Source organism: Diabrotica virgifera, chromosome 2, assembly GCF_917563875.1.
Source record: "Diabrotica virgifera virgifera chromosome 2, PGI_DIABVI_V3a".
NCBI lineage: Eukaryota > Metazoa > Arthropoda > Insecta > Coleoptera > Chrysomelidae > Diabrotica > Diabrotica virgifera.
Genome location: NC_065444.1, coordinates 209,721,560 through 209,741,955, shown reverse-complemented (window position 1 = coordinate 209,741,955; position 20,396 = coordinate 209,721,560). Strand labels below are relative to the sequence as shown.

General features: G+C 33.8%; 1 protein-coding gene across 3 annotated transcripts in view; it reads left to right on the top strand.

The window, feature by feature from the left end:
• Positions 1-20,396, top strand: part of LOC114331564 (dystroglycan 1) — a 1,301,763-nt gene that overhangs the window by 1,175,116 nt on the left and 106,251 nt on the right. For all 3 annotated transcript variants that reach the window (XR_007696271.1, XM_050643062.1, XM_050643063.1), the window contains one exon: positions 19,298-19,581. Coding sequence is in view for 2 of the 3 variants with exons in the window: in XM_050643062.1 (XP_050499019.1) it covers positions 19,342-19,581 (240 nt within the window). In the remaining variant the exon portion in view is untranslated. The remainder of the gene's footprint in view (positions 1-19,297; positions 19,582-20,396) is intronic.

Here is a 20,396-nt window from a genome sequence, read left to right as displayed (position 1 = left end):
AAAGCCACATTACTATCGTTTTTACTCTCTGGATTAATTTATTTTAATTAGAAAATGTCTATTTTCCAGTAAATTATTATTAGTAGCTAAATATAAGAGTGACTGATGCGCCGTGTATTTGACATTTTCGTTTATATTTAGAGTTCATTTGTGTACTGAGAAAATCATTTATACCTGTCTACATGTCCTATATAGCTATTTATATTTGTTTTTTCTCAAAAATACAGTTTATTTTACCTTTTCTTTTTCTTTTTAACCGTCCGTATAATGATGCATTCACCATTATTTGAACAACGAGAGCGAAAAGTGCATAAACATTTACAATGTAACGCTTAAATTGAAGAAAATAGAAACAAATCAAATAGTCACTAACTGTTTATACCTAAATAGCAAAAATTTCGCGCGTCACACTTCTGATTTGTGTAAAGGGGACTTTTTTTTGAACAGGAATTGGCAAATATATCGAATAAGAAATTGTTTCATACGGAAGCGGCCTCACAAAAGGAACTATTCTCAAAAATGATATATTGAGTTTGGAAAAGTTACGGTATAGTCTAGGCGCCAAATAGAGGTCACCGTGTCCTTTTCAATTCTGATGGACAACCTCAACGGTTTCTTATGGATTTTTGGCTGCTGATTACGAATTTCGAGGGTGGATTTCGATCCGCGTGGTGATTTTTTTATCTCATTTAGTTTATGAGCCAGAGCGTTATAATAAACAATTGAATTGTTCATAACATTTGTTTGACCACTCGGATCGAAATTCACCCTCGAAATTCGTAATCAGCAGCCAAAAATCCATAAGAAACCGTTGAGTTTGCCCATCAAAATTGAAAAGGACACGGTGACCCCTCTGGCGCCTAGACTAGTAGCTACTAAGGGTATTTTAAAGTTTTAAAGGTAGTACAGTTTCTTTAACATAATTCTTCATACGTAACTACGAAATCATGACCTCAAATATATACACGCCAATTTCTCTAAAACTTAAATTTAAAAGAACTAATAATTGCTGCCGATCTTGATGACAGGGTCAATCTATACCAAGTGGTCCAATATAAATTAAGTCGGTTGCTTGACTATTTATATATTTTTTTTTTATTTTTCTACCTCTTAAACTTCAGTCCATAGAGAGTACAGAATTCCAGTTATTTTATTTTTTTAAAATTTAGTTTGCCGATGACGGCCATTTTGTTAAAGCGTATCGATCATTTTCACGGAAAACATGGCTTCGTTCTTTAGCCAATATTTTCACTGAGGTTTGTCCTGGAAGAATAAATCAAAAACCAAACTTTTTAGAAAAGTATGCTCTAAAAAAACGGCCTATAGCATTATTAAATTTCAAACTACCCTTAAGGCCTTAAATGAACCTCAAAGTTTGAAGAGGTAAACTGATAAAATTCCATTTTCAGCAGTTTTTAACAGCATAAGGCAAGCCGATAATGGTTTGTAATTTTTTTCTGCAAAAGACACACGTACATACTTTAAATAAAAAAATTTTGAGCTTTGAGTAAATTTTTTCAAAAAAAAATCCAAAAACGTAATTTTTTGAAAAATCTCAAAGTTTGACCCTTTATATCTCTGATGGGCACGGATGAAAAAATTTGAAAAATTGGCTGAATGTTAGCCCCTAGTAAGTAGAATAAGGAGCAAAAATTTAGAGTTGCAGACTTACGTCGTATAGGAGTTACAGGCCTGAAAAAATGGTCAAAAATCAAAATGGTCAAAATTTGAGCGTTTGCGGGCAGGGTAATTAAAATTCAAATAAACTGTCTAATGAAATAAAAATTAATCTATTTTCACCAGATTTCACCTCTAATCTAATTGAATACAAATTTATACAGGGTGGGTCAAAGAAAAGAGTTGACCTTGATATTTGGCAGTTATTAGATTTTAAGGGAATGCCGAAACAGGTCGATTTTTATTTTTAAATTACAATCTTTTTATATATATTTCATACGTCTCCATGACGTGTCATCGTCAGTGACGTCATCCATCCAGGCGTGATGAAGTAATCGATTATTGTTTTAATGGTAATAGGAGTCATATGTTATCTCATTTGTAAGAGTGTTCATTTCTCTGTTCAGTAGTATAAACAAAAATATAATTATTTATACAGGGTGGCCAAAAATAATTTTTGAATTAAATTAATTGACACAAAAAGTAGAATGTATGTAATTTATTTAACTCAAAATAAATTTTATTGCTGTCATAAAATAGAAAAAAACTGATTTGGCAAATACACATTGCTTTTCGCTTCAATTAAATGTTTAAACTGTCAACAGGTACGTGGGAGGCTGTTTGTGATTTAATTTAAGCGAAAAGAAATGTTTATCTGTGAAATAAACATTTTTTTATTTTCTGACAGCAGTACAATGTATTTTAAGTTGCCACAAGACCTAACATTTAAAGAACTCATCGATTACGTCATCATGCTCTGATGGAGAGCGTCACGTAACATGAAATATATCCCAAAAAGTTGCAATATAATAAAAATAAAAATGGACGTATTTCGGCATTTCCTTAAAATCTAATAGGTAACTATTGCCAAATATCGAGGTGGACTCTTTTCTTTGGCCCACCCTGTATAAATTTGTATTCATTGTGAAATCTGGTGAAAATAGATTAATTTTTATTTCATTAGACAGTTTATTTGAATTTTAATTACCCTGCCCGCAAACGCTCAAATTTTGACCATTTTGATTTTTGACTATTTTTTCAGGCCTGTAACTCCTATATGACGTAAGTCTGCAACTCCAAATTTTTACTCCTTATTCTACTTGCTAGGGGCTAACATTCAGCCAAATTTCAAATTTTTTCATCCGTGCCTATCAGAGATATAAGCGCTCAAACTTTTTCAAGAGAGATTTTTCAAAAAATTACGTTTTTAAAATTTTTTTTTGAAAAAATTTAGTCAAGTCTCAAAGCTCAAACTTTTTTATTTAAAGTATGTACGTGTGTCTTTTGTAGAAAAAAAAATACAAACCATTATCGGCTTGCCTTATGCTGTTAAAAAAATGCTGTAAATGGAATTTTATCAGTTTACCTCTTCAAACTTTGAGGTTCATTTCAGGCCTTAAGGGTAGTTTGAAATTTAATAATGGTATAGGCCGTTTTTTTAGAGCATACTTTTCTAAAAAGTTTGGTTTTTGATTTATTGTTCTAGGACAAACCTCAGTGAAAATATTGGCTAAAGAACGAAGCCATGTTTTCCGTGAAAATGATCGATACGCTTTAACAAAATGGCCGTCATCGGCAAACTAAATTTTTTAAAAATAAAATAACTGGAATTCTGTACTCTCTATGGACTGAAGTTTAAGAGGTAGAAAAATAAAAAATATTAAAAATAGTCAAGCAACCACCTTTGGACCACTTGGCTTGGATTGACCCGACAATGAGATAGGTATTACTGATTACTATTTCCTAATGTACTCGTATTTTCTGGGCGTGAATAATTGCATCTACCGGATACTTCAATCTTTCGGTAGAGAGTAATTCGGTCTCCAATAAAAATTAAACAGTCAGCCTGATTCATCTATTTTAAGATAGGTAAATCATTATATTTTCTGCTAAGGGCGAGAAGACTGCATTTAGGTATTTACTATGGAAAAATTGTTTAAAAACTGTTTTGATATATTTTTCTACCATGTTTGTATTATTAATTGTAACTTAGCTGTAAATATATCTAATAAATAGTTTGACAACTATAAATCATGTAAGAACTGTTAAGATTTATGCTATGTTTACAAGTATTTATGAAATATATTTATATTTCTTTTATTTATGTTTATCTATTATATTTTATAGAAAGGCGTTTATCGAAAAAGGTCGATTTCATACACACCAACTGAAACTGGATAAATAATTATAGTGCCAAGCTGCATCTTTAAAAGTTTACAGAAAATATTTCATGGCAACTTATTTATTTATAACAATTTCTAAATAGATAAATTATAAAAAAATCGCTTCGAAAGCACATTTTTAATATTTTGGGTTATTTTAAGACGAATATTTTTGCGATTTTTCGTAAAATGCTTATTTGCGTAAAAATGAGTAAAATGCAAATAATCCAAGAATATCTTTCGTTTTAGAATAACTCAAATTATTAAAAAAAGTGGTTTTGAGGCGAAAAAGCTATTTTTTATAATTTGTTTAAAAATGTTATACTTATCAGATTGGCATAATAATAGTTATTTATTTTATTTATTTTAGTTATTGTTATTAAAGCAAAACCGAACTTGAATCAACCTTAGCGTAGGGCACTATCATCCTTTGCTGTTTATGGCGCCATAATCGACCAAATTGCTTGCCGTCATAGCCCACGGTGTTCAAGAGAAAATCTAAGTAAAATATGACACATGAAACCATATTACCTAGTTATAAAGTTTTGATAAAAGCCACAATACATAATATATGTATAAATATTTGGTTTTTAATTCCTGGTTTGCGGTCTGTTATAAATACAACTCTTGATTTTGCTTAGACGTTTCGGCTATTTGCCATTTTCATGTATAATATATGTATATATTATTGTGATCTTGATTCTTGATATGAGATAATATTTTTATATGTCATTTAATTTAATCAATGCTTTAATACTAATCTAATTAATTTACCAGATCACATATCAATGTGTTTTCAATCTCAGGGCTTTTTATAAAATTAAGTACTTACATACGTGGCTTCTAAGTATTTCTTAATGGTTCCTAATCGGGATAGGAAAGAAAAGAGTAAAATAATAACACATATGGGTTACAATTGTAATCAAAATATTGTTTATTTTATTTAAATGGCAATCACTGCTTAATATTTGCTATATCTTATTATTCTTAAACATAACATTTACACATGGGAATCTTATTTCCTTTTTGTTTCCAATTGAAAGTTTTTATTAACATTTAACTATTATGATTTATTAGCAACAATTCTATTTAAGTTTGATGAAGCTTTTCTGATATTATTGATTATGTTTCTTCAATTTTAAATGTGGTATTTAATACGAAAAACCCATACATTCATGTCCAAACAAATGAGACTGACCTTTTTCTGGTGCTCTGAGAATGTCTTCACACAAGACCCGTTTCCTGCTATCCTTGGCTGCAATCAAAACCTCGTCCTGGCTTCCAGTAATGTTCTCCTCTGAAACTAGCTCGTATAGCTCTCGTTTCCTGCTTCTGTCGTGATGCTGTGTTCTACCTTTTTCGAAACTGCAATCAGCTACCGGGAACTCTTGGCTCAAGGAGGTTCTTTTACTCTCAACCTGGCCTACCTCTCGTTCTACGATCGATAATCCACACTCACGGAACTACACCGGCTTTCTCACTCTCCGTACACTACCGTCTACTACTCGACTTCACTTCTCGACAGCTCAAAACATTCTGATCTCTATTTGTCATTCATTCCCCTACTTTCTAAATATCCCTTCCAGATTCACAAATCAAACTTCCACCACCAACTCTCATTCGCAGTATTCCTCAAAACCAATTTTTAAACTTTCTAAATATGCTTAATGGATTTCAAAGAAAATAGTTAATTCCCATTCTAAAATTACTTTCTACTATATACAAATTTTTAATGACCTATTCTCTATTTCCACTTAGTCTTATTTAGCATCGGCTAATGATCGATCCTTCCGCGAACAACGATAATGACCTATTAACGATTTCACTTGAGTCTTATTTAATCACTTCTTAAAATTAAATATAACAATTTGTTGTATACAGGTTGTTCTAAATTTATATGCCCGTGGTTGAGAAAATTGAAAATATTTTATATTAAATTGAATTCTGTTTATAATTATCAAATTTTAATTTTCATATCAAATAGAAATATAACAAATCCCCGCCTTGTATTCGATAAAATTTATCTGCATTTTTAAATAAATTTTTTCGAGGGCAAAACCAACTCCCTGTATATTTCCTTACTTTAATCTACGTCTTATATCCTACTTACTATCTACTTCATGTAATTCTGTCTTTTATTCGTGATATTTGTATACATCGTGAATATTATAAATTCCTCGGATCTTTTCCGAGTTCCTGTGCCTCAACTCATAACTATTTATCCCATTTTCATTATTCACGATATACGGGCCTTCGAAAACAGGCATCAACTTTGCGCAAATGCCCCCAGGAAGATTTGATACTCGTAATGCCCTCACGAGTACTTTTTCACCCTTTTGGAAAGTCACTGGTCTTCTTTTTCTATTTTGTTCCTGTCTTTGGATATATTTTTCGTTGCTTCGCCGTAATCTTCTCTGTACGGTTTCAATCACCTGTTGATATTCTTTTGGCTCTTGGTCTTCCCATGGCCTTATCGGCAGTACACCCTTCATGATGTATTCTGGGGTCTCTTTTGTTACTGTGCTCGGAATTGTATTTAGATACCTTTCTATTTCCGCCATTTTCCTGTCCCAGTGGCGATGTTGACCATCTGTTGCAATGCGAAGAAATTTCGTCACTTCCTGTATGAATCGTTCCGAAGGATTACTCTGTGGATGCCTGATGCTGACAAAATTTGTCTCTATTCCTCGTTCTCGAATTTGTCCCTTGAAACGATCATTTCGGAAATACGTTGCATTGTCCAGTAGAATCTTTTTTGGTGTTCCTACTATGGCTATAAAATTGTCGATTTTTCTTAATATTTCTTCCCCCTTTGTGGTGCGGCAACTATATAATTTTACGTATTTTGAAAACACATCCACCATTACCAGAATATGTTTGTTCCTTTTTGTGGTCATAATTAGATCGCTTAACATATCTATTGCTACAATGTCTAGTTTGTTTCGGGCTTCAATATTTTTGGCAACATTTTCGTTTTTGAAATTCCGACTCTTATATTTTTGACATACATCGCACTTCTGGGTAATTTCCTTTGCAATGCGGTAATCCTGTCGGCTTATGTAATTTTCCCTAAAAACGAGCCAAACTTTTCTGCTACCGATATGCCCATTGTCCTCATGTAATTTCTTTATTATCTTTTCGGCCAATGTCTGTGTCACTAAATATAGTTCCTTTCCGTCTATTCTCTTAAAATATATGTTATTTTCTACTTCCGCTCTTCTTTTCTCTCTTTCCTCTAGGTCTTCCTGGTTTGTCCTTATCTCATTTAAAGAATATATCCCTTCTTCTTGTATTAATCTATTTAGTCCCACCTGTAGAGTAATTGTTTCCTTTTTTCCGGTGTCCTCATCCCGTGTTAGAGCGTCGGCTATTATGTTGTCTTTTCCTTTTATATATCGGAACTCAAAATCATACTCCTGTAATAATAGAATGCCTCTATGTATTCTATTATTTACTAATCTATTCTTCATGATATGTACTAAAGCTGCATGGTCTGTTTCGATTGTGAATTTTGCTCCCAATAAGTAAAACCTCAATTTGTTTACGCAATATAGTACACTGGCAAACTCCAATTCTGTAACACTATATTTTCTTTCATGTGTTTTAGTCACTCGAGATATAAAACATATCGGTACTTCTTGGTCGTTTTGTATTTGAGACAGAACTCCTGCAAATTTTTGTATGGACGCATCAGTTCGGAGTATAAAAGGTAAATTGTAAATGGGGTGGTATATTTTCGTTCCTTTTGAGAATTCTCGTTTTAATGTTTCGAAAGCTTCCTCCTGTTCTTCTTTCCAATTCCATTTTATTCCTTTTTTAAGCAATTTTATCAGAGGGATTTCCTTTTGGCTCAAATCGGGAATCAGCTTTTTAAAATAATTTATCGTGCCAAGAAAACCTCTCAATGTTTTCAAATTCGTTGGTCTTGGGTATTCATCTATGAGCTTGACTCTGTCTTCGGCTAATCTTACTGTTTTGGTGTCCAATTGAAAACCCAAATAAATGACTTCTTTTTGAAAAAATTGACATTTTTCAATGTTTAATTTCAATCCCGCTGTGTCCAATTCTTTCAGAATTATTTCTATGTGTTCCAGATGACTCTGAGTATCTTGTGAAAAAATTAATAAATCATCGATATAATGAACTATGAAATCTTCATGGCGATTCAAAATGGTATGTAGAGCTCGGACGAGTGCAGCACAAGCACTCTGCAATCCAAATGGCACTACCTTAAACCGGTAGACAATACCATCAATAGAAAAAGCGGTGTAGTTTCTACACTTTTCAGCTAACGGTATCAACCAAACACTGTGTTTTAAGTCAATTTTCGAAAATATGTGTGACCCGGTGATTCTTCCAAAAATGGCCTCGATGTTTAGAGGTGATTCATATTGTGATACAGTGTGCTGGTTGATATTCCTGGCATCTAAACATAATCTCAATTCTCCATTGCTTTTCTTTACTATCACAATCGGGTTAACATACGGTGAATCACATCTTTCGATGATTTGATCTTCCAACATTTTATTTATTTCTTCTTTCACCTCTTGTCGATACTTGTATGGAATCGGGTAAGTCTTTGATCGAAAATTTCCCAAGTTTTTCACCTCAAATGAATGTTCGTACTTTTTAGCCACTCTGTTTTCCTCATTGATCAAATTTTCGTAGTTTCTTAACATCAACCGCAATTCTTTTTCTTTCCCTTCTCCACATATCAATTTTCTGTCTTTTTTTTCAGATTCTTCACACATGTTTACCGTGCATTCCGCATCCTCGTTTGCATATACCTCCTCTTCAAATACCACTGTTTCAATCATATTCTTTTCACTTTCATTTTTTTAGCTTTATTTCTTCTTCTCCTGAGCTCGTCTCTTCTTTTGAGGAATCCCAGGTTTCCTTTGTTTCTGATACTCTCAAATTTTCTTCTTCTGGGCTCAACTCTTCTTTTGAGGAGCCACAGGTTTCATTTTCTTTTATCCTTTTCTGACTTTTTCTCCCTTTTCTTCTTTGTCCTTGCTTCGTTGCCAAATTCATTTCCACTGTTTGTTCTTTACCTGATTCGTCCGTATTTTGTTTCTCCTGTTCCTTGTCCTGTTCCTTTTCTTTTTCTTCTGTTAGTTTCATCGTATTATTTTTAAAATCTATCACTACATGTTTTTCTGCCAATTCGTCGACTCCTACTATCATGTCATGTGACATATTTGGCATTATTACACATTGTAGTGCATACATATTCTTACCCAGTCGTACCATTACTCGTATGCCTTCATTTATAGTTGCCAATGTCCGTTTGTTTGCGCCCACTAAATTTACCCTAGGTATTTTGTAAATTAAATTTGTTAAGTTAACTTCTTCTATTAGTTTTCTGTTGACCAATGTTATTTCAGATCCAGTGTCTATCATAATTTTAATTGGTTTCTCGTTGATAAATCCATCCACAAATTTTAAATTAACTCCATTTTTCTTTTCGTTGTTTCCTGCCAATTTAATAAACTCCTTGGGGTGACAAAAGATTCCTGTTTGATTTTTGGTTTTTAGTGAGCGCCGTCGTGAAAAGACGCCGGTTGCTCATCGTTGTTTATATTTTCGTCATAATGTCTCTCTCCGTCATATTCATCTGTCTGGGTATTATTTACTTCTCTTCTATTTTCTCTTGGTCTGTCGGATCTGTTTCGGCTTTCTCGATATCCCTGTTCATTTTGTCTACCATTATTTCTGTTTTCTTGATTTGAGCGTGTGGTGTTTCTATTCTGGTATTCTCGATTTCTGTCCTCATTCCATTGCCTATTTCTTTGTTCATAATTTCCTCTTCCGTTGTCTCTATTTTCGTTTTCCCTTCTGGGATTAAAATCTCGTCTTGTATAGTCCCTCCTATTTTGATTTCTATCTCTGTAATCTTGTGTTTCTCGGGGCCTGTAATCTTCTCGCGACTTTCTTGATTTTCTTTCTCTTAGACGTGATTCTCTTATTTGTAGGAATTGGCATAAACTATCTATGTCTTTGTAATTTTGTAATGTGATATGGTCTTCCAGCGTTTCCTCGAAATGTCTTGCAATCAGTTCGACTAATTGTTCCGATGAGTAATTATATTGTAAATGTTTTGCATTATTGTAAATCTGCAAAGCATATGTCCTTTCTGATACACCCATCCTATCATTGTATTTCCCATTTTGCAATTCCTTGTTAATTTCCAATTGTTGGACTTTTCGCCAGAAATAATTCAAAAATTTTTGTTCAAATTGTTGCCAATTGCCGAATTCTTCTTCTTTGCTATCGAACCATAGGCTTGCTTCATATTTGAGATGGTTTCTGATAGTTTCTTTTGCTGTTTCGAAATTTCCGATGTGCTGTATTTTCTTTTTCAGGCTATTTATGAACGGCACTGGGTGTAATCTTCTTACATCCCCGCCAAACCTTATCTTCACGTCATCTGTGCTATGTATAACCATTTCTCTTCTTTCTCCGACATTCTGTTGCGTCCTGTTTTCGGTGACTTGTTTTTCTATTTCTGTGATTCTTTTTTCCACTTCTTCTCTGTCTACTTGAATAGCATTTTCCAACTTATTTTCCAAATTTTCTAGTTCCTTTTTCTGGCCATTCGTTAACTCCTTTATTTTATCTTGAATTTTCATTTCATACTTTTCTATGCGTTCCTCCATTTTCTTGTTGTTCTCTTCTATGGCTTGTTTTGTTTCCTTCTGATTTTCTTGCATTATTCTTTTTGTTTCATCCATTTTTTGATCCAATTTTTGTTGTGTTTCATCCATTTTTTGCTGTGTTTCCTTCATTGCTAGTTTTGTTTCCTCCTGATTTTTATCCATTGTTCGTTTTGCTTCATCCATTTTTTGTGACTGGAGTTGCATAAGTTGTAATAGTTTATCTATTCCTGATAATTCTTGCTGTTCTGATGCCATGATTGTCGTGTCTAAAATATCTTCTTGGTCTGAATGTTCTTTTTGTTTTTTGTTGTCCTTGCTTTGGCTTCTTGTCACTGACATTTGTTTTCAAGAAGTACTGTCCCCGCCAAATATGAAATTTTACTAGTATGTTACCAAGACGACTTTTTCTCACCCAAATATTATAAATTGTCAATAAATATATCAAATGTAAATATCGTAAAAATAAAATATTAAATCAGTTATGTAAAATTTGTACCTAAAGAGATCTAAAATTTTATGTTATCAAATGTAAGTATCTCACTTTTTACCACAGGCATATAAATTTTCAAATACCGGCTTTACTCTTTCTATCCTTCAAATTTGCCACTAGAAATACTTTACAATGCCCTCCACGTTGGACGACAGTTATTGTGAGCTTGATTCTTGATATGAGATAATATTTTTATATGTCATTTAATTTAATCAATGCTTTAATACTAATCTAATTAATTTACCAGATCACATATCAATGTGTTTTCAATCTCAGGGCTTTTTATAAAATTAAGTACTTACATACGTGGCTTCTAAGTATTTCTTAATGGTTCCTAATCGGGATAGGAAAGAAAAGAGTAAAATAATAACACATATGGGTTACAATTGTAATCAAAATATTGTTTATTTTATTTAAATGGCAATCACTGCTTAATATTTGCTATATCTTATTATTCTTAAACATAACATTTACACATGGGAATCTTATTTCCTTTTTGTTTCCAATTGAAAGTTTTTATTAACATTTAACTATTATGATTTATTAGCAACAATTCTATTTAAGTTTGATGAAGCTTTTCTGATATTATTGATTATGTTTCTTCAATTTTAAATGTAGTATTTAATACGAAAAACCCATACATTCATGTCCAAACAAATGAGACTGACCTTTTTCTGGTGCTCTGAGAATGTCTTCACACAAGACCCGTTTCCTGCTATCCTTGGCTGCAATCAAAACCTCGTCCTGGCTTCCAGTAATGTTCTCCTCTGAAACTAGCTCGTATAGCTCTCGTTTCCTGCTTCTGTCGTGATGCTGTGTTCTACCTTTTTCGAAACTGCAATCAGCTACCGGGAACTCTTGGCTCAAGGAGGTTCTTTTACTCTCAACCTGGCCTACCTCTCGTTCTACGATCGATAATCCACACTCACGGAACTACACCGGCTTTCTCACTCTCCGTACACTACCGTCTACTACTCGACTTCACTTCTCGACAGCTCAAAACATTCTGATCTCTATTTGTCATTCATTCCCCTACTTTCTAAATATCCCTTCCAGATTCACAAATCAAACTTCCACCACCAACTCTCATTCGCAGTATTCCTCAAAACCAATTTTTAAACTTTCTAAATATGCTTAATGGATTTCAAAGAAAATAGTTAATTCCCATTCTAAAATTACTTTCTACTATATACAAATTTTTAATGACCTATTCTCTATTTCCACTTAGTCTTATTTAGCATCGGCTAATGATCGATCCTTCCGCGAACAACGATAATGACCTATTAACGATTTCACTTGAGTCTTATTTAATCACTTCTTAAAATTAAATATAACAATTTGTTGTATACAGGTTGTTCTAAATTTATATGCGCGTGGTTGAGAAAATTGAAAATATTTTATATTAAATTGAATTCTGTTTATAATTATCAAATTTTAATTTTCATATCAAATAGAAATATAACAATATGTATTTCACAAATTTTTGTTGATATACATACAGTATACAGTGGGAAAAATAACACAAACATTACAAACTTGCAACCACTTTCAACTTTTGAATAAGCTAAAACAGTTGGCTTGTGAAAACTATTCAACTACTTACTAATTCCATTTAAGTACTTCTATTTTCGCAATCTCCCAGCATTTGCTTGCAGCTCAGGTATTAAACACACTCCGTGTTTATTTTACAGCGGAAGTCGTGGAGGTCTTATGATTTAATATCCAAACATGGTTGTTCCTTCTTTTTTCTATGTAATGTCTATTTACCGTTCATAAACATGGTGCTAATTTCTTATAGAAGATGTAAGACATTCAAATATATTAAAATATCGTAAAGTATAATACATCATTTTATTTCCTGTCAAAACTGTGTTAGTCCAAGTAATGAAGCTTAAAAGAGGACAAAACCTCGCAATTTTTACAGAATGGATCGATTTGCTTGAAAATTGGAGAATAAGTACCTACTGGATAGTCCAAGGATCAAAATGTATATGATGACGAAAGGCGCTTTTACCATAGGGGTGTTTGCCACCGCATCTCGAGGGTGAAATTTTGTTATTATATTTTGATATAGTTAATAGTTTTCGATTTATTCGCTATCGAAAGTGTTAGTTTTATATCGAAAAAATCAATGTTTTTAATAAGTTTTTCGCTAAAAACTGCAAAAGTTTTTATTTTATCAAAACAACTTTACTCAACAAAAATGTACCTTTTAAAAATAAACAACACCGTTTTTTTAAGACCAATATTAATCGAGCCATACTTTATTATATGGTAGTAAAAAATAATAAGCTCATAAGAGTAATAGCTCTTCTTCGTCAAATGCTAAATATTTTAGTTTCAAAGTCAAAAGACGGGAAAACGCATTTTTCGAGGATAACTTGTGTAAACTAATTTAAAGCATTTAAAAATATCTATCTCCAGAAATAAAAAAAGTCTCTAGCTCAAAAATTAAGTGACTTATAATGAAAAGAATGCCAGTCCCTATTTTTTTCAGCGAAAAAGAGATCGGAAGCAACCTCCTAATCACCACCCTAATTAAAATTATTCATTGACCTTATTTCGTCTTCTTTATTTAAGTATTATTAATAGGTTCTAGAAGTTTGACCGGCTTAGAATGATTCGTTTAAAAAAAAATTAAGTTAAAAGCGAATAACGAATTTTTGTAGTTTGGTAAAAAATGGCCTTTTAAATGGAAAAAATATTTACATATGAAATTGTAGCTAATTTAATTCCCAAGAATTTGGTTTGCAAAAATTTTTTCTACGGCAAAAATTTAGTGAGCTCTTGACAATTAAAACTTGTAATAACATGCAAAAACCACCTTTACGAACCCTTTCAAAGTCACCTCTTTTTGTGACGGAGGATTTTAAAAATATTTAATATTAATAGGCTTATAGATCTTGTAAAAACCTACAAAATTATTTCTTAACAAACTTTCTAAGATAAAAAAATAAAAAGTTACGGTTAAAAAATCAATACATTTTTTTTTTAAAAGGGAGAAATCCAATTGGAAGCACAATATTGTAAGTTAGCGGTGTTTTTAGTCATTGGCATTATTTATTCTTCTTTATTTATGTATTAATAATAGATTATAGAAGTTGACTGGCTTAGAATGATTAGTTTTTAAAAAACTGGAGTTAAAAGCGAATAAAGAATTTTTGTAGTTTGGTAAAAAATGCCATTTTCTTCAGAATGGAAAGATTAGCATCAGAGATACAAAAATAATTTCAATATGAAATTGAAGGTTATTAAATTCCCAAGAACTTCGTTTGAAAAAATTTTTTCTATGGCAAAAATTGAGTGAATCGTAAATGAGTATATACAGGGTGTTTGGTAAAGAATGGGCCATAGCTTAACCTCAGGTTCCTGAGGTTAAAATAGACCGATTTAAGCTAACTTACCTTAGTACAAAGTTTATAATAACCGAGATATGGGGTGTCAAAGCTAAACTTTTTTTTATTTATTATTGAATATTTCCTGAGAGGTATGAGATAACAACATGAAATTTGGTATGTGGGGGTTTTTGGGTCGAGAAAACTAAATTCCCTACCAAAAATTATGTATTGCCCAGAGTGCGCCACATACGCCTTTCAGCACTCATTTATTACGTTCAATTTTTTTCATCCCTCACTCTGTATAATTTTGACATTAAAATTTTTATTCTCCTATTAGTTTTACTTAAAAAAGGTATACTTCTTTCATCTCCCTAAACTCAACCGTTTTCGAGATAAACGCATTTTAGATCTGCGGTACACCATCATTTTTAGCATAATATCATTGTAGTTACACCCGAAAAATAACTTAAAACCATAATAATTGTGCCAGTTCTCAAATTTATGTCATTGCATCTCAAATTCCATTTGAAGAAATTTGCGATACATTTTTGGATAATTTTATGGTTTTAAGTTATTTTTCGGGTGTAAATACAATGATATGCTAAAAATGATGGTGTATCGCAGATTTAAAATGCGTTTATCTCGAAAACGGTTGAGTTTAGGGAGATGAAAGAAGTATACCTTGTTTAAGTAAAACTAATAGGAGAATAAAAATTTTAATGTCAAAATTACACAGAGTGAGGGATAAAAAAATTGAACGTAATAAATGAGTGCTGAAAGGCGTATGTGGCGCCCTCTGGGCAGCACATAATTTTTGGTAAGGAATTTAGTTTTCTCGACCCAAAAAACCCCCACATACTAAATTTCATGTTGTTATCTCATACCTGTCAGGAAATATTCAATAATAAATAAAAAAAAAGTTTAACTTTGACACCCTGTATCTCGATTATTATAAACTTTGTACTAAGGTAAGTTAGCTTAAATCGGTCTATTTTAACCTCAGGAATCTGAGGTTAAGCTATGGCCCATTCGTTACCAAACACCCTGTATATCGAAAAACATTGATTTTTTTGAAATAAAACCAGTGGCGTGCGGTGACTTTTTTGAAAGGGGAAGCGATTCAATAAGGATATAAAAATATTTTCTTAAGGGTCGAGGGTCGAGCAACTTTCCACCTGATAACACTTTGGTGCGCAGGGGCTCTCTATCAGCAAAGTACTTAATTATGTGAGACGTCCTGCGTACAAGGACTCACACACTAAATCCGTGACGCGTGAATGCGTGAGGCCAGGGCCGGCGATAACGGGCCTGCAAGGGATGCACTGCAGGCGGGCGCCCCTGTTCAGGGGGCGCCAAACTGAGCTTTTTGTTCAGCTGGTGCAATACAAAATATCAATTTAAAAAACCGAAGGGCGCCTATGCAAGTGTTGCAGGCAGGCGCCTTATACCCTAGAACCGGCACTGCGTGAGGCACTCTATTCCCGCTATTTTTAGTGACTAGTGACCTATCATTGATCTGTATTGCTAGCTCGGGCCTTGAGTCCTCGCGCCGGGCTTGGTTTTCTAACGAAGAGTCATATTTAAAAAAAAAATATACTCCGAGGCATTTTCCACAACACACAACTTTCACTAAAATGACACTTATTTATACTCGAGGTCTATTCTCCTATCAACTTCTAATAATTGTTGAATGCAGTCTTTTTTAATGGATAATAGGGCTAAGTCTGTCTTCGCTTGTTAAATTTCTTTAAAACTCTTAATTTGAAACTTTTAATGCATCTTAATACTGCAAAACTTCGTTCAACTGATGCACTTGTGGCTGGGATAGTTAGTAGTACTAATTCACACAACTTGACCACTTCACACAGCGACTTGTTTAAACCAGTAGTTATAAAGAAATCCCAGATTTCTGGGTATTTCTTTATCATTCATGTCAGTTGTTTCATAAATGATACTAAACTGAGAATGCAAAGCTGGGATATCAAAAAAATTTCATTATTTAATCGTAATGACATAAATTCCTCTGTGGGAAATTTTGATGAATTATAATTAGAAATATTAAGATTATATATAATTCTACAAATTTTAAATCGTTAAAATTTTGAAAGCTAGAATTCATTTGTTGTAGAATATTATCAAAAGGTCTCTTTGTTTCCTCTGTTTTCTCTGTCTCTCTGTCTCCGAAATTATCAATCTTCATTATTTTTCTTGCATGTTCAAACCCCATATGTTCAGTTTTATCCCAAATATTTTTAAACTGCTCTCGTTTTTAATTATCGTATTAATAAATTTATCAATTTGTCTTATACAAAATGCAATACCATTTGATTTCTGTAAAATGTCAAATATAAGATCAGTAAAAGGAAATATCTCTGCAAAAAATTTAAATCAAAATATTCTTTAAGCGAATGTATGTAATACCTAAGCACCCCTTAGCAGCAGTAACAGTCGGAGCATCTCACTTTCGGGAAGGCGATACGACGAGCGCTTTCATGGCATACCAAAATTCGCGCGACTAGTGGCTGCGGTCATTGAACCCTGACCAATTTTAAAAGGGACAACTGCATGACAAGCGGCGATTTTGAGATGCGCTTCTGCCGGGAGTGGACCAAATAGTTGAATTGTGTGCATATTGAGTTGGTTCGTACGCGATTAATTTTTAATATTTTTCAATGCCTATTGGCTAGGTAATATGTAGATTATTTGGATTAGGGAAAAATTTTATTATTAAATATTAATTAATAATATATTTTCTCATATCGACGAATACATAGGGAAGCGGCGCTTCCCCCGCTTCCATAGACCGCACGAATCTGAATAAGACTAACATTTTCGATAGCGAATAAATCGAAAACTATTAATTGTATCAAAAAAATGTATAGAACATTTTTTGCTTAGAATGAATGTTTTTATCAACTTTTGCGGCCAAAATATAATAAAAAATTTCCACCCCCGACATGGTGTAAACAACCCCCATGGTAAAAGCGCCTTTCGGCATCATATAGACTTTGATCCTTGGAATATCCACTACTTATTCTCAAATTTTTAATCAAATCGATCCATTCTATAAAAATTGCGAGGTGAAAAGCTTCGGTTCCTGGACTATATCACAAACTTTTCACTTGGGAATGAACGTAATATATAGACCAGGGCATTAAAGAAAAATAAATCGATTTTTAAATACAGCACCTATCAACTGCAACTTTTTCCGTTGTGTTCGGGATGACAGGAAAGAGGTCTTAAATTGAAAAAGGGGTGGAAATGCACAATTGCATTTATATTGCATGAAATGCACCCAACAGCGCATAAACAAGTCAAAATCAATATAATAAGGACCAGATGTTGTTATTCGGTGAGTTTTTGGGGCAACTGAACACGAATACTCCATCAGAACCGACCCCAGGAGAACCTGGTGCCCAGGGTCACTGCTAAAACGCGTCATCTGGAGTTTCAAAGGTTTTCGACAATAAATTGATGGAAAAATATTACTTCGGGGTTTTTGGGGTTGCTGAATAACAATGGGCCATCAATAACGGCCTTCGGTACACCTGGTGTCGAAAAACCCTTGAAACTCGAGAAGATGACGTGCAGTGGTTCTGTGCATCAGGTGGTCCGGGGTCAGTTCCGCATTCGTGTTCAGCTACCTCAAAAACCCCCTAGTAATCTATTTGCATGCATTCAGTACCGAAAACCCTCGAAACTCCAGAAGATGAAGTACCTTAGCACTGAGCGTGGGTGCCAGGTGCTCCGGGTGTCAGTTTTGATGGCGTATTCGTATTTAGCAACCCCAAAAACCCCCAGAATAACCTATTTGCTTCAATTTATTGCCGAAACCCCTCGAAACTCCAGATGACGTGCATTAGCAGTGACTCTGGGCACCAGGATCGGTTCTCCTGGGTGTAGCTTCCGATGGCGTATTCGTGTTCAGTGTCAGTGGCCCCAAGATCCCACGAATATCAAAATGTGACTCTTAATATAATGATTTTGACATGTTTATGCATTTTGAATGCATTTTATGCACTTTAAATGCAAGTATGCATTTCCACCCATTTTTCCCTTGTAGACTTTTTTCCTGGCATTATCCTGAAAACAATTCAAAAAGTTGCAGGTTGCAAAGTAATTAAAAACTGATGCAACGGAAACATTTTCTTTAATTGTATTTTCCAAACGATTGATCTGTAGAGGCAGACATAACAGTGGTCAAATAAGAAGAATTGGAGATTAAGGAAAAGTTTACTGACACATTAAATTCAGGACTTAAAGCAACGAAGAGACCTAGCTGAGATGGTACGTCCACATGGTTAGGATACACTAACATCTTAAAGAAAGACCAGTAAAACAAGTCCGGTAAGCAAGAAGAACCTTGAAAAGACCGAGGAGCTAGGCCCAGGAAGATATGGGACCGATGAAATTGCCGTCATCCTAGACAAGAGAAGAGTCACTGTCACTAAAGAGCAAGCGAAGAACATGGCAGGTAACAAGATAAATTAAAGGAAGTTTATGTACGAAGCATAAAATAAGACTTTACACCCAACATCTTACGGTAGAAGGGTTATCGATTATATTGTATACGTAAAGCAACTAATTTGATTTGATACATTTATTTGATTCTGCAAAAAATTTCAATATATCCTGCTATTTCTGCTTCCATCCTCCAAGCCTTTTTAATATACCAATGCACCTGTATTAACCAATGTAGTCGCTGGAGTATGGCTGAAACAGTGGTCAGTATATTCTCATGAATTTTCTAGATTCATAAATCTGGCAGTTTGTCTAGGCATGTTATTATTTCCAGTATTCCTTTATAAACAATCCCCTGTAATTGTAAACAATCTTGATTTCTAGTTTTCGAATTGGGAAGTGCAATTAGGATTGCCGATCCCAAATCTTTTTACGGAATTTATTAATACATATTTATCTTTACATTTAGTTTATATGAATTAATATTGAAAACATTTTCTTTTGTTGCAGAGCTATGAAAGCGTGATCACTAGCGTAACACTCTTCTTTCTACCATGTACCTCCGCCCACCGTTGGTCGTCTTGCTGCTAGCAACGGCGACATTCTTATTACCCTCTACAATCGCTGACAACGAAGAAGACTTTGCTTTCGATGTCACTGAAGACTTAGAGATTGAGTTTGAGGGAGATAAGCTAGTTAAATGGAACGAGAAGGATTTGGTAGCCTATGTTGGAAGGACTTTCCATTTGGTCGTACCGAAAGAGAGCTTCAAAGGCGTGGTCAAAAGTTTTGAGGTGAGTACGTTTTATTTTACTGCTGGTTGAATTGTTGAGTCGTATAGGCCGCACTGATGTAAAGTCAAATTGAATAATCTTCTTCTTCATGTGCCGTGCTCGATTATCGAGCGTTGGCTATCAAATTGGCTATAGTAATTTTGTTGACGCCAGCTCGGAAAAGGGATGCAGGGGATCTGTTAAACCATTCTCTCAGGTTTATAAGCCATGACGTTCTTCTTTAACCTGGCCCCCTTCTTCGGTCTACCTTGCCTTGTATTATTGAATGGAGTATATTATATCTCTCTGGGTGTCGCATAACATGGCCAAAATATTCAAGTTTGCGATTTTAAACTGTTTTGACCGTAACTTTTCCCATCCGATGCAAAACAACTTCATTACGAATTAGATCTACCCAACTTATTCGTAGGATTCTCTGATAAACCCAGATTTCAAAGGCTTCCAGTTTGTTGAGAAGAGTCCAACCTTCGACACCATACAAAAGAGTACACATAACATCTCACTAATCTAACTCAAAGTAATATTCTTTCCACATAACAGTTTCTTCATCTTAAAGAATGCAGCTCGGGCCTTCTGTATACGTATTCTAATTTCTTTGCTCATGTTACAGTTCTCATTTAGATTACAACCAAGGTAGGTGATACTGTTAAGGCTCATTTAAATCAAAGCGAACACGAACGATCGAACGAATTCGTTCGTTAACTTTATTGTATTTGTACAGCGAATCGAGCACGACCGAACGAATTCGTTCGCATTCGCACATGTTCCAACCGATGTCGGTAAGTAAGCGAATCATCAAAGGAAATCGTTGTTCA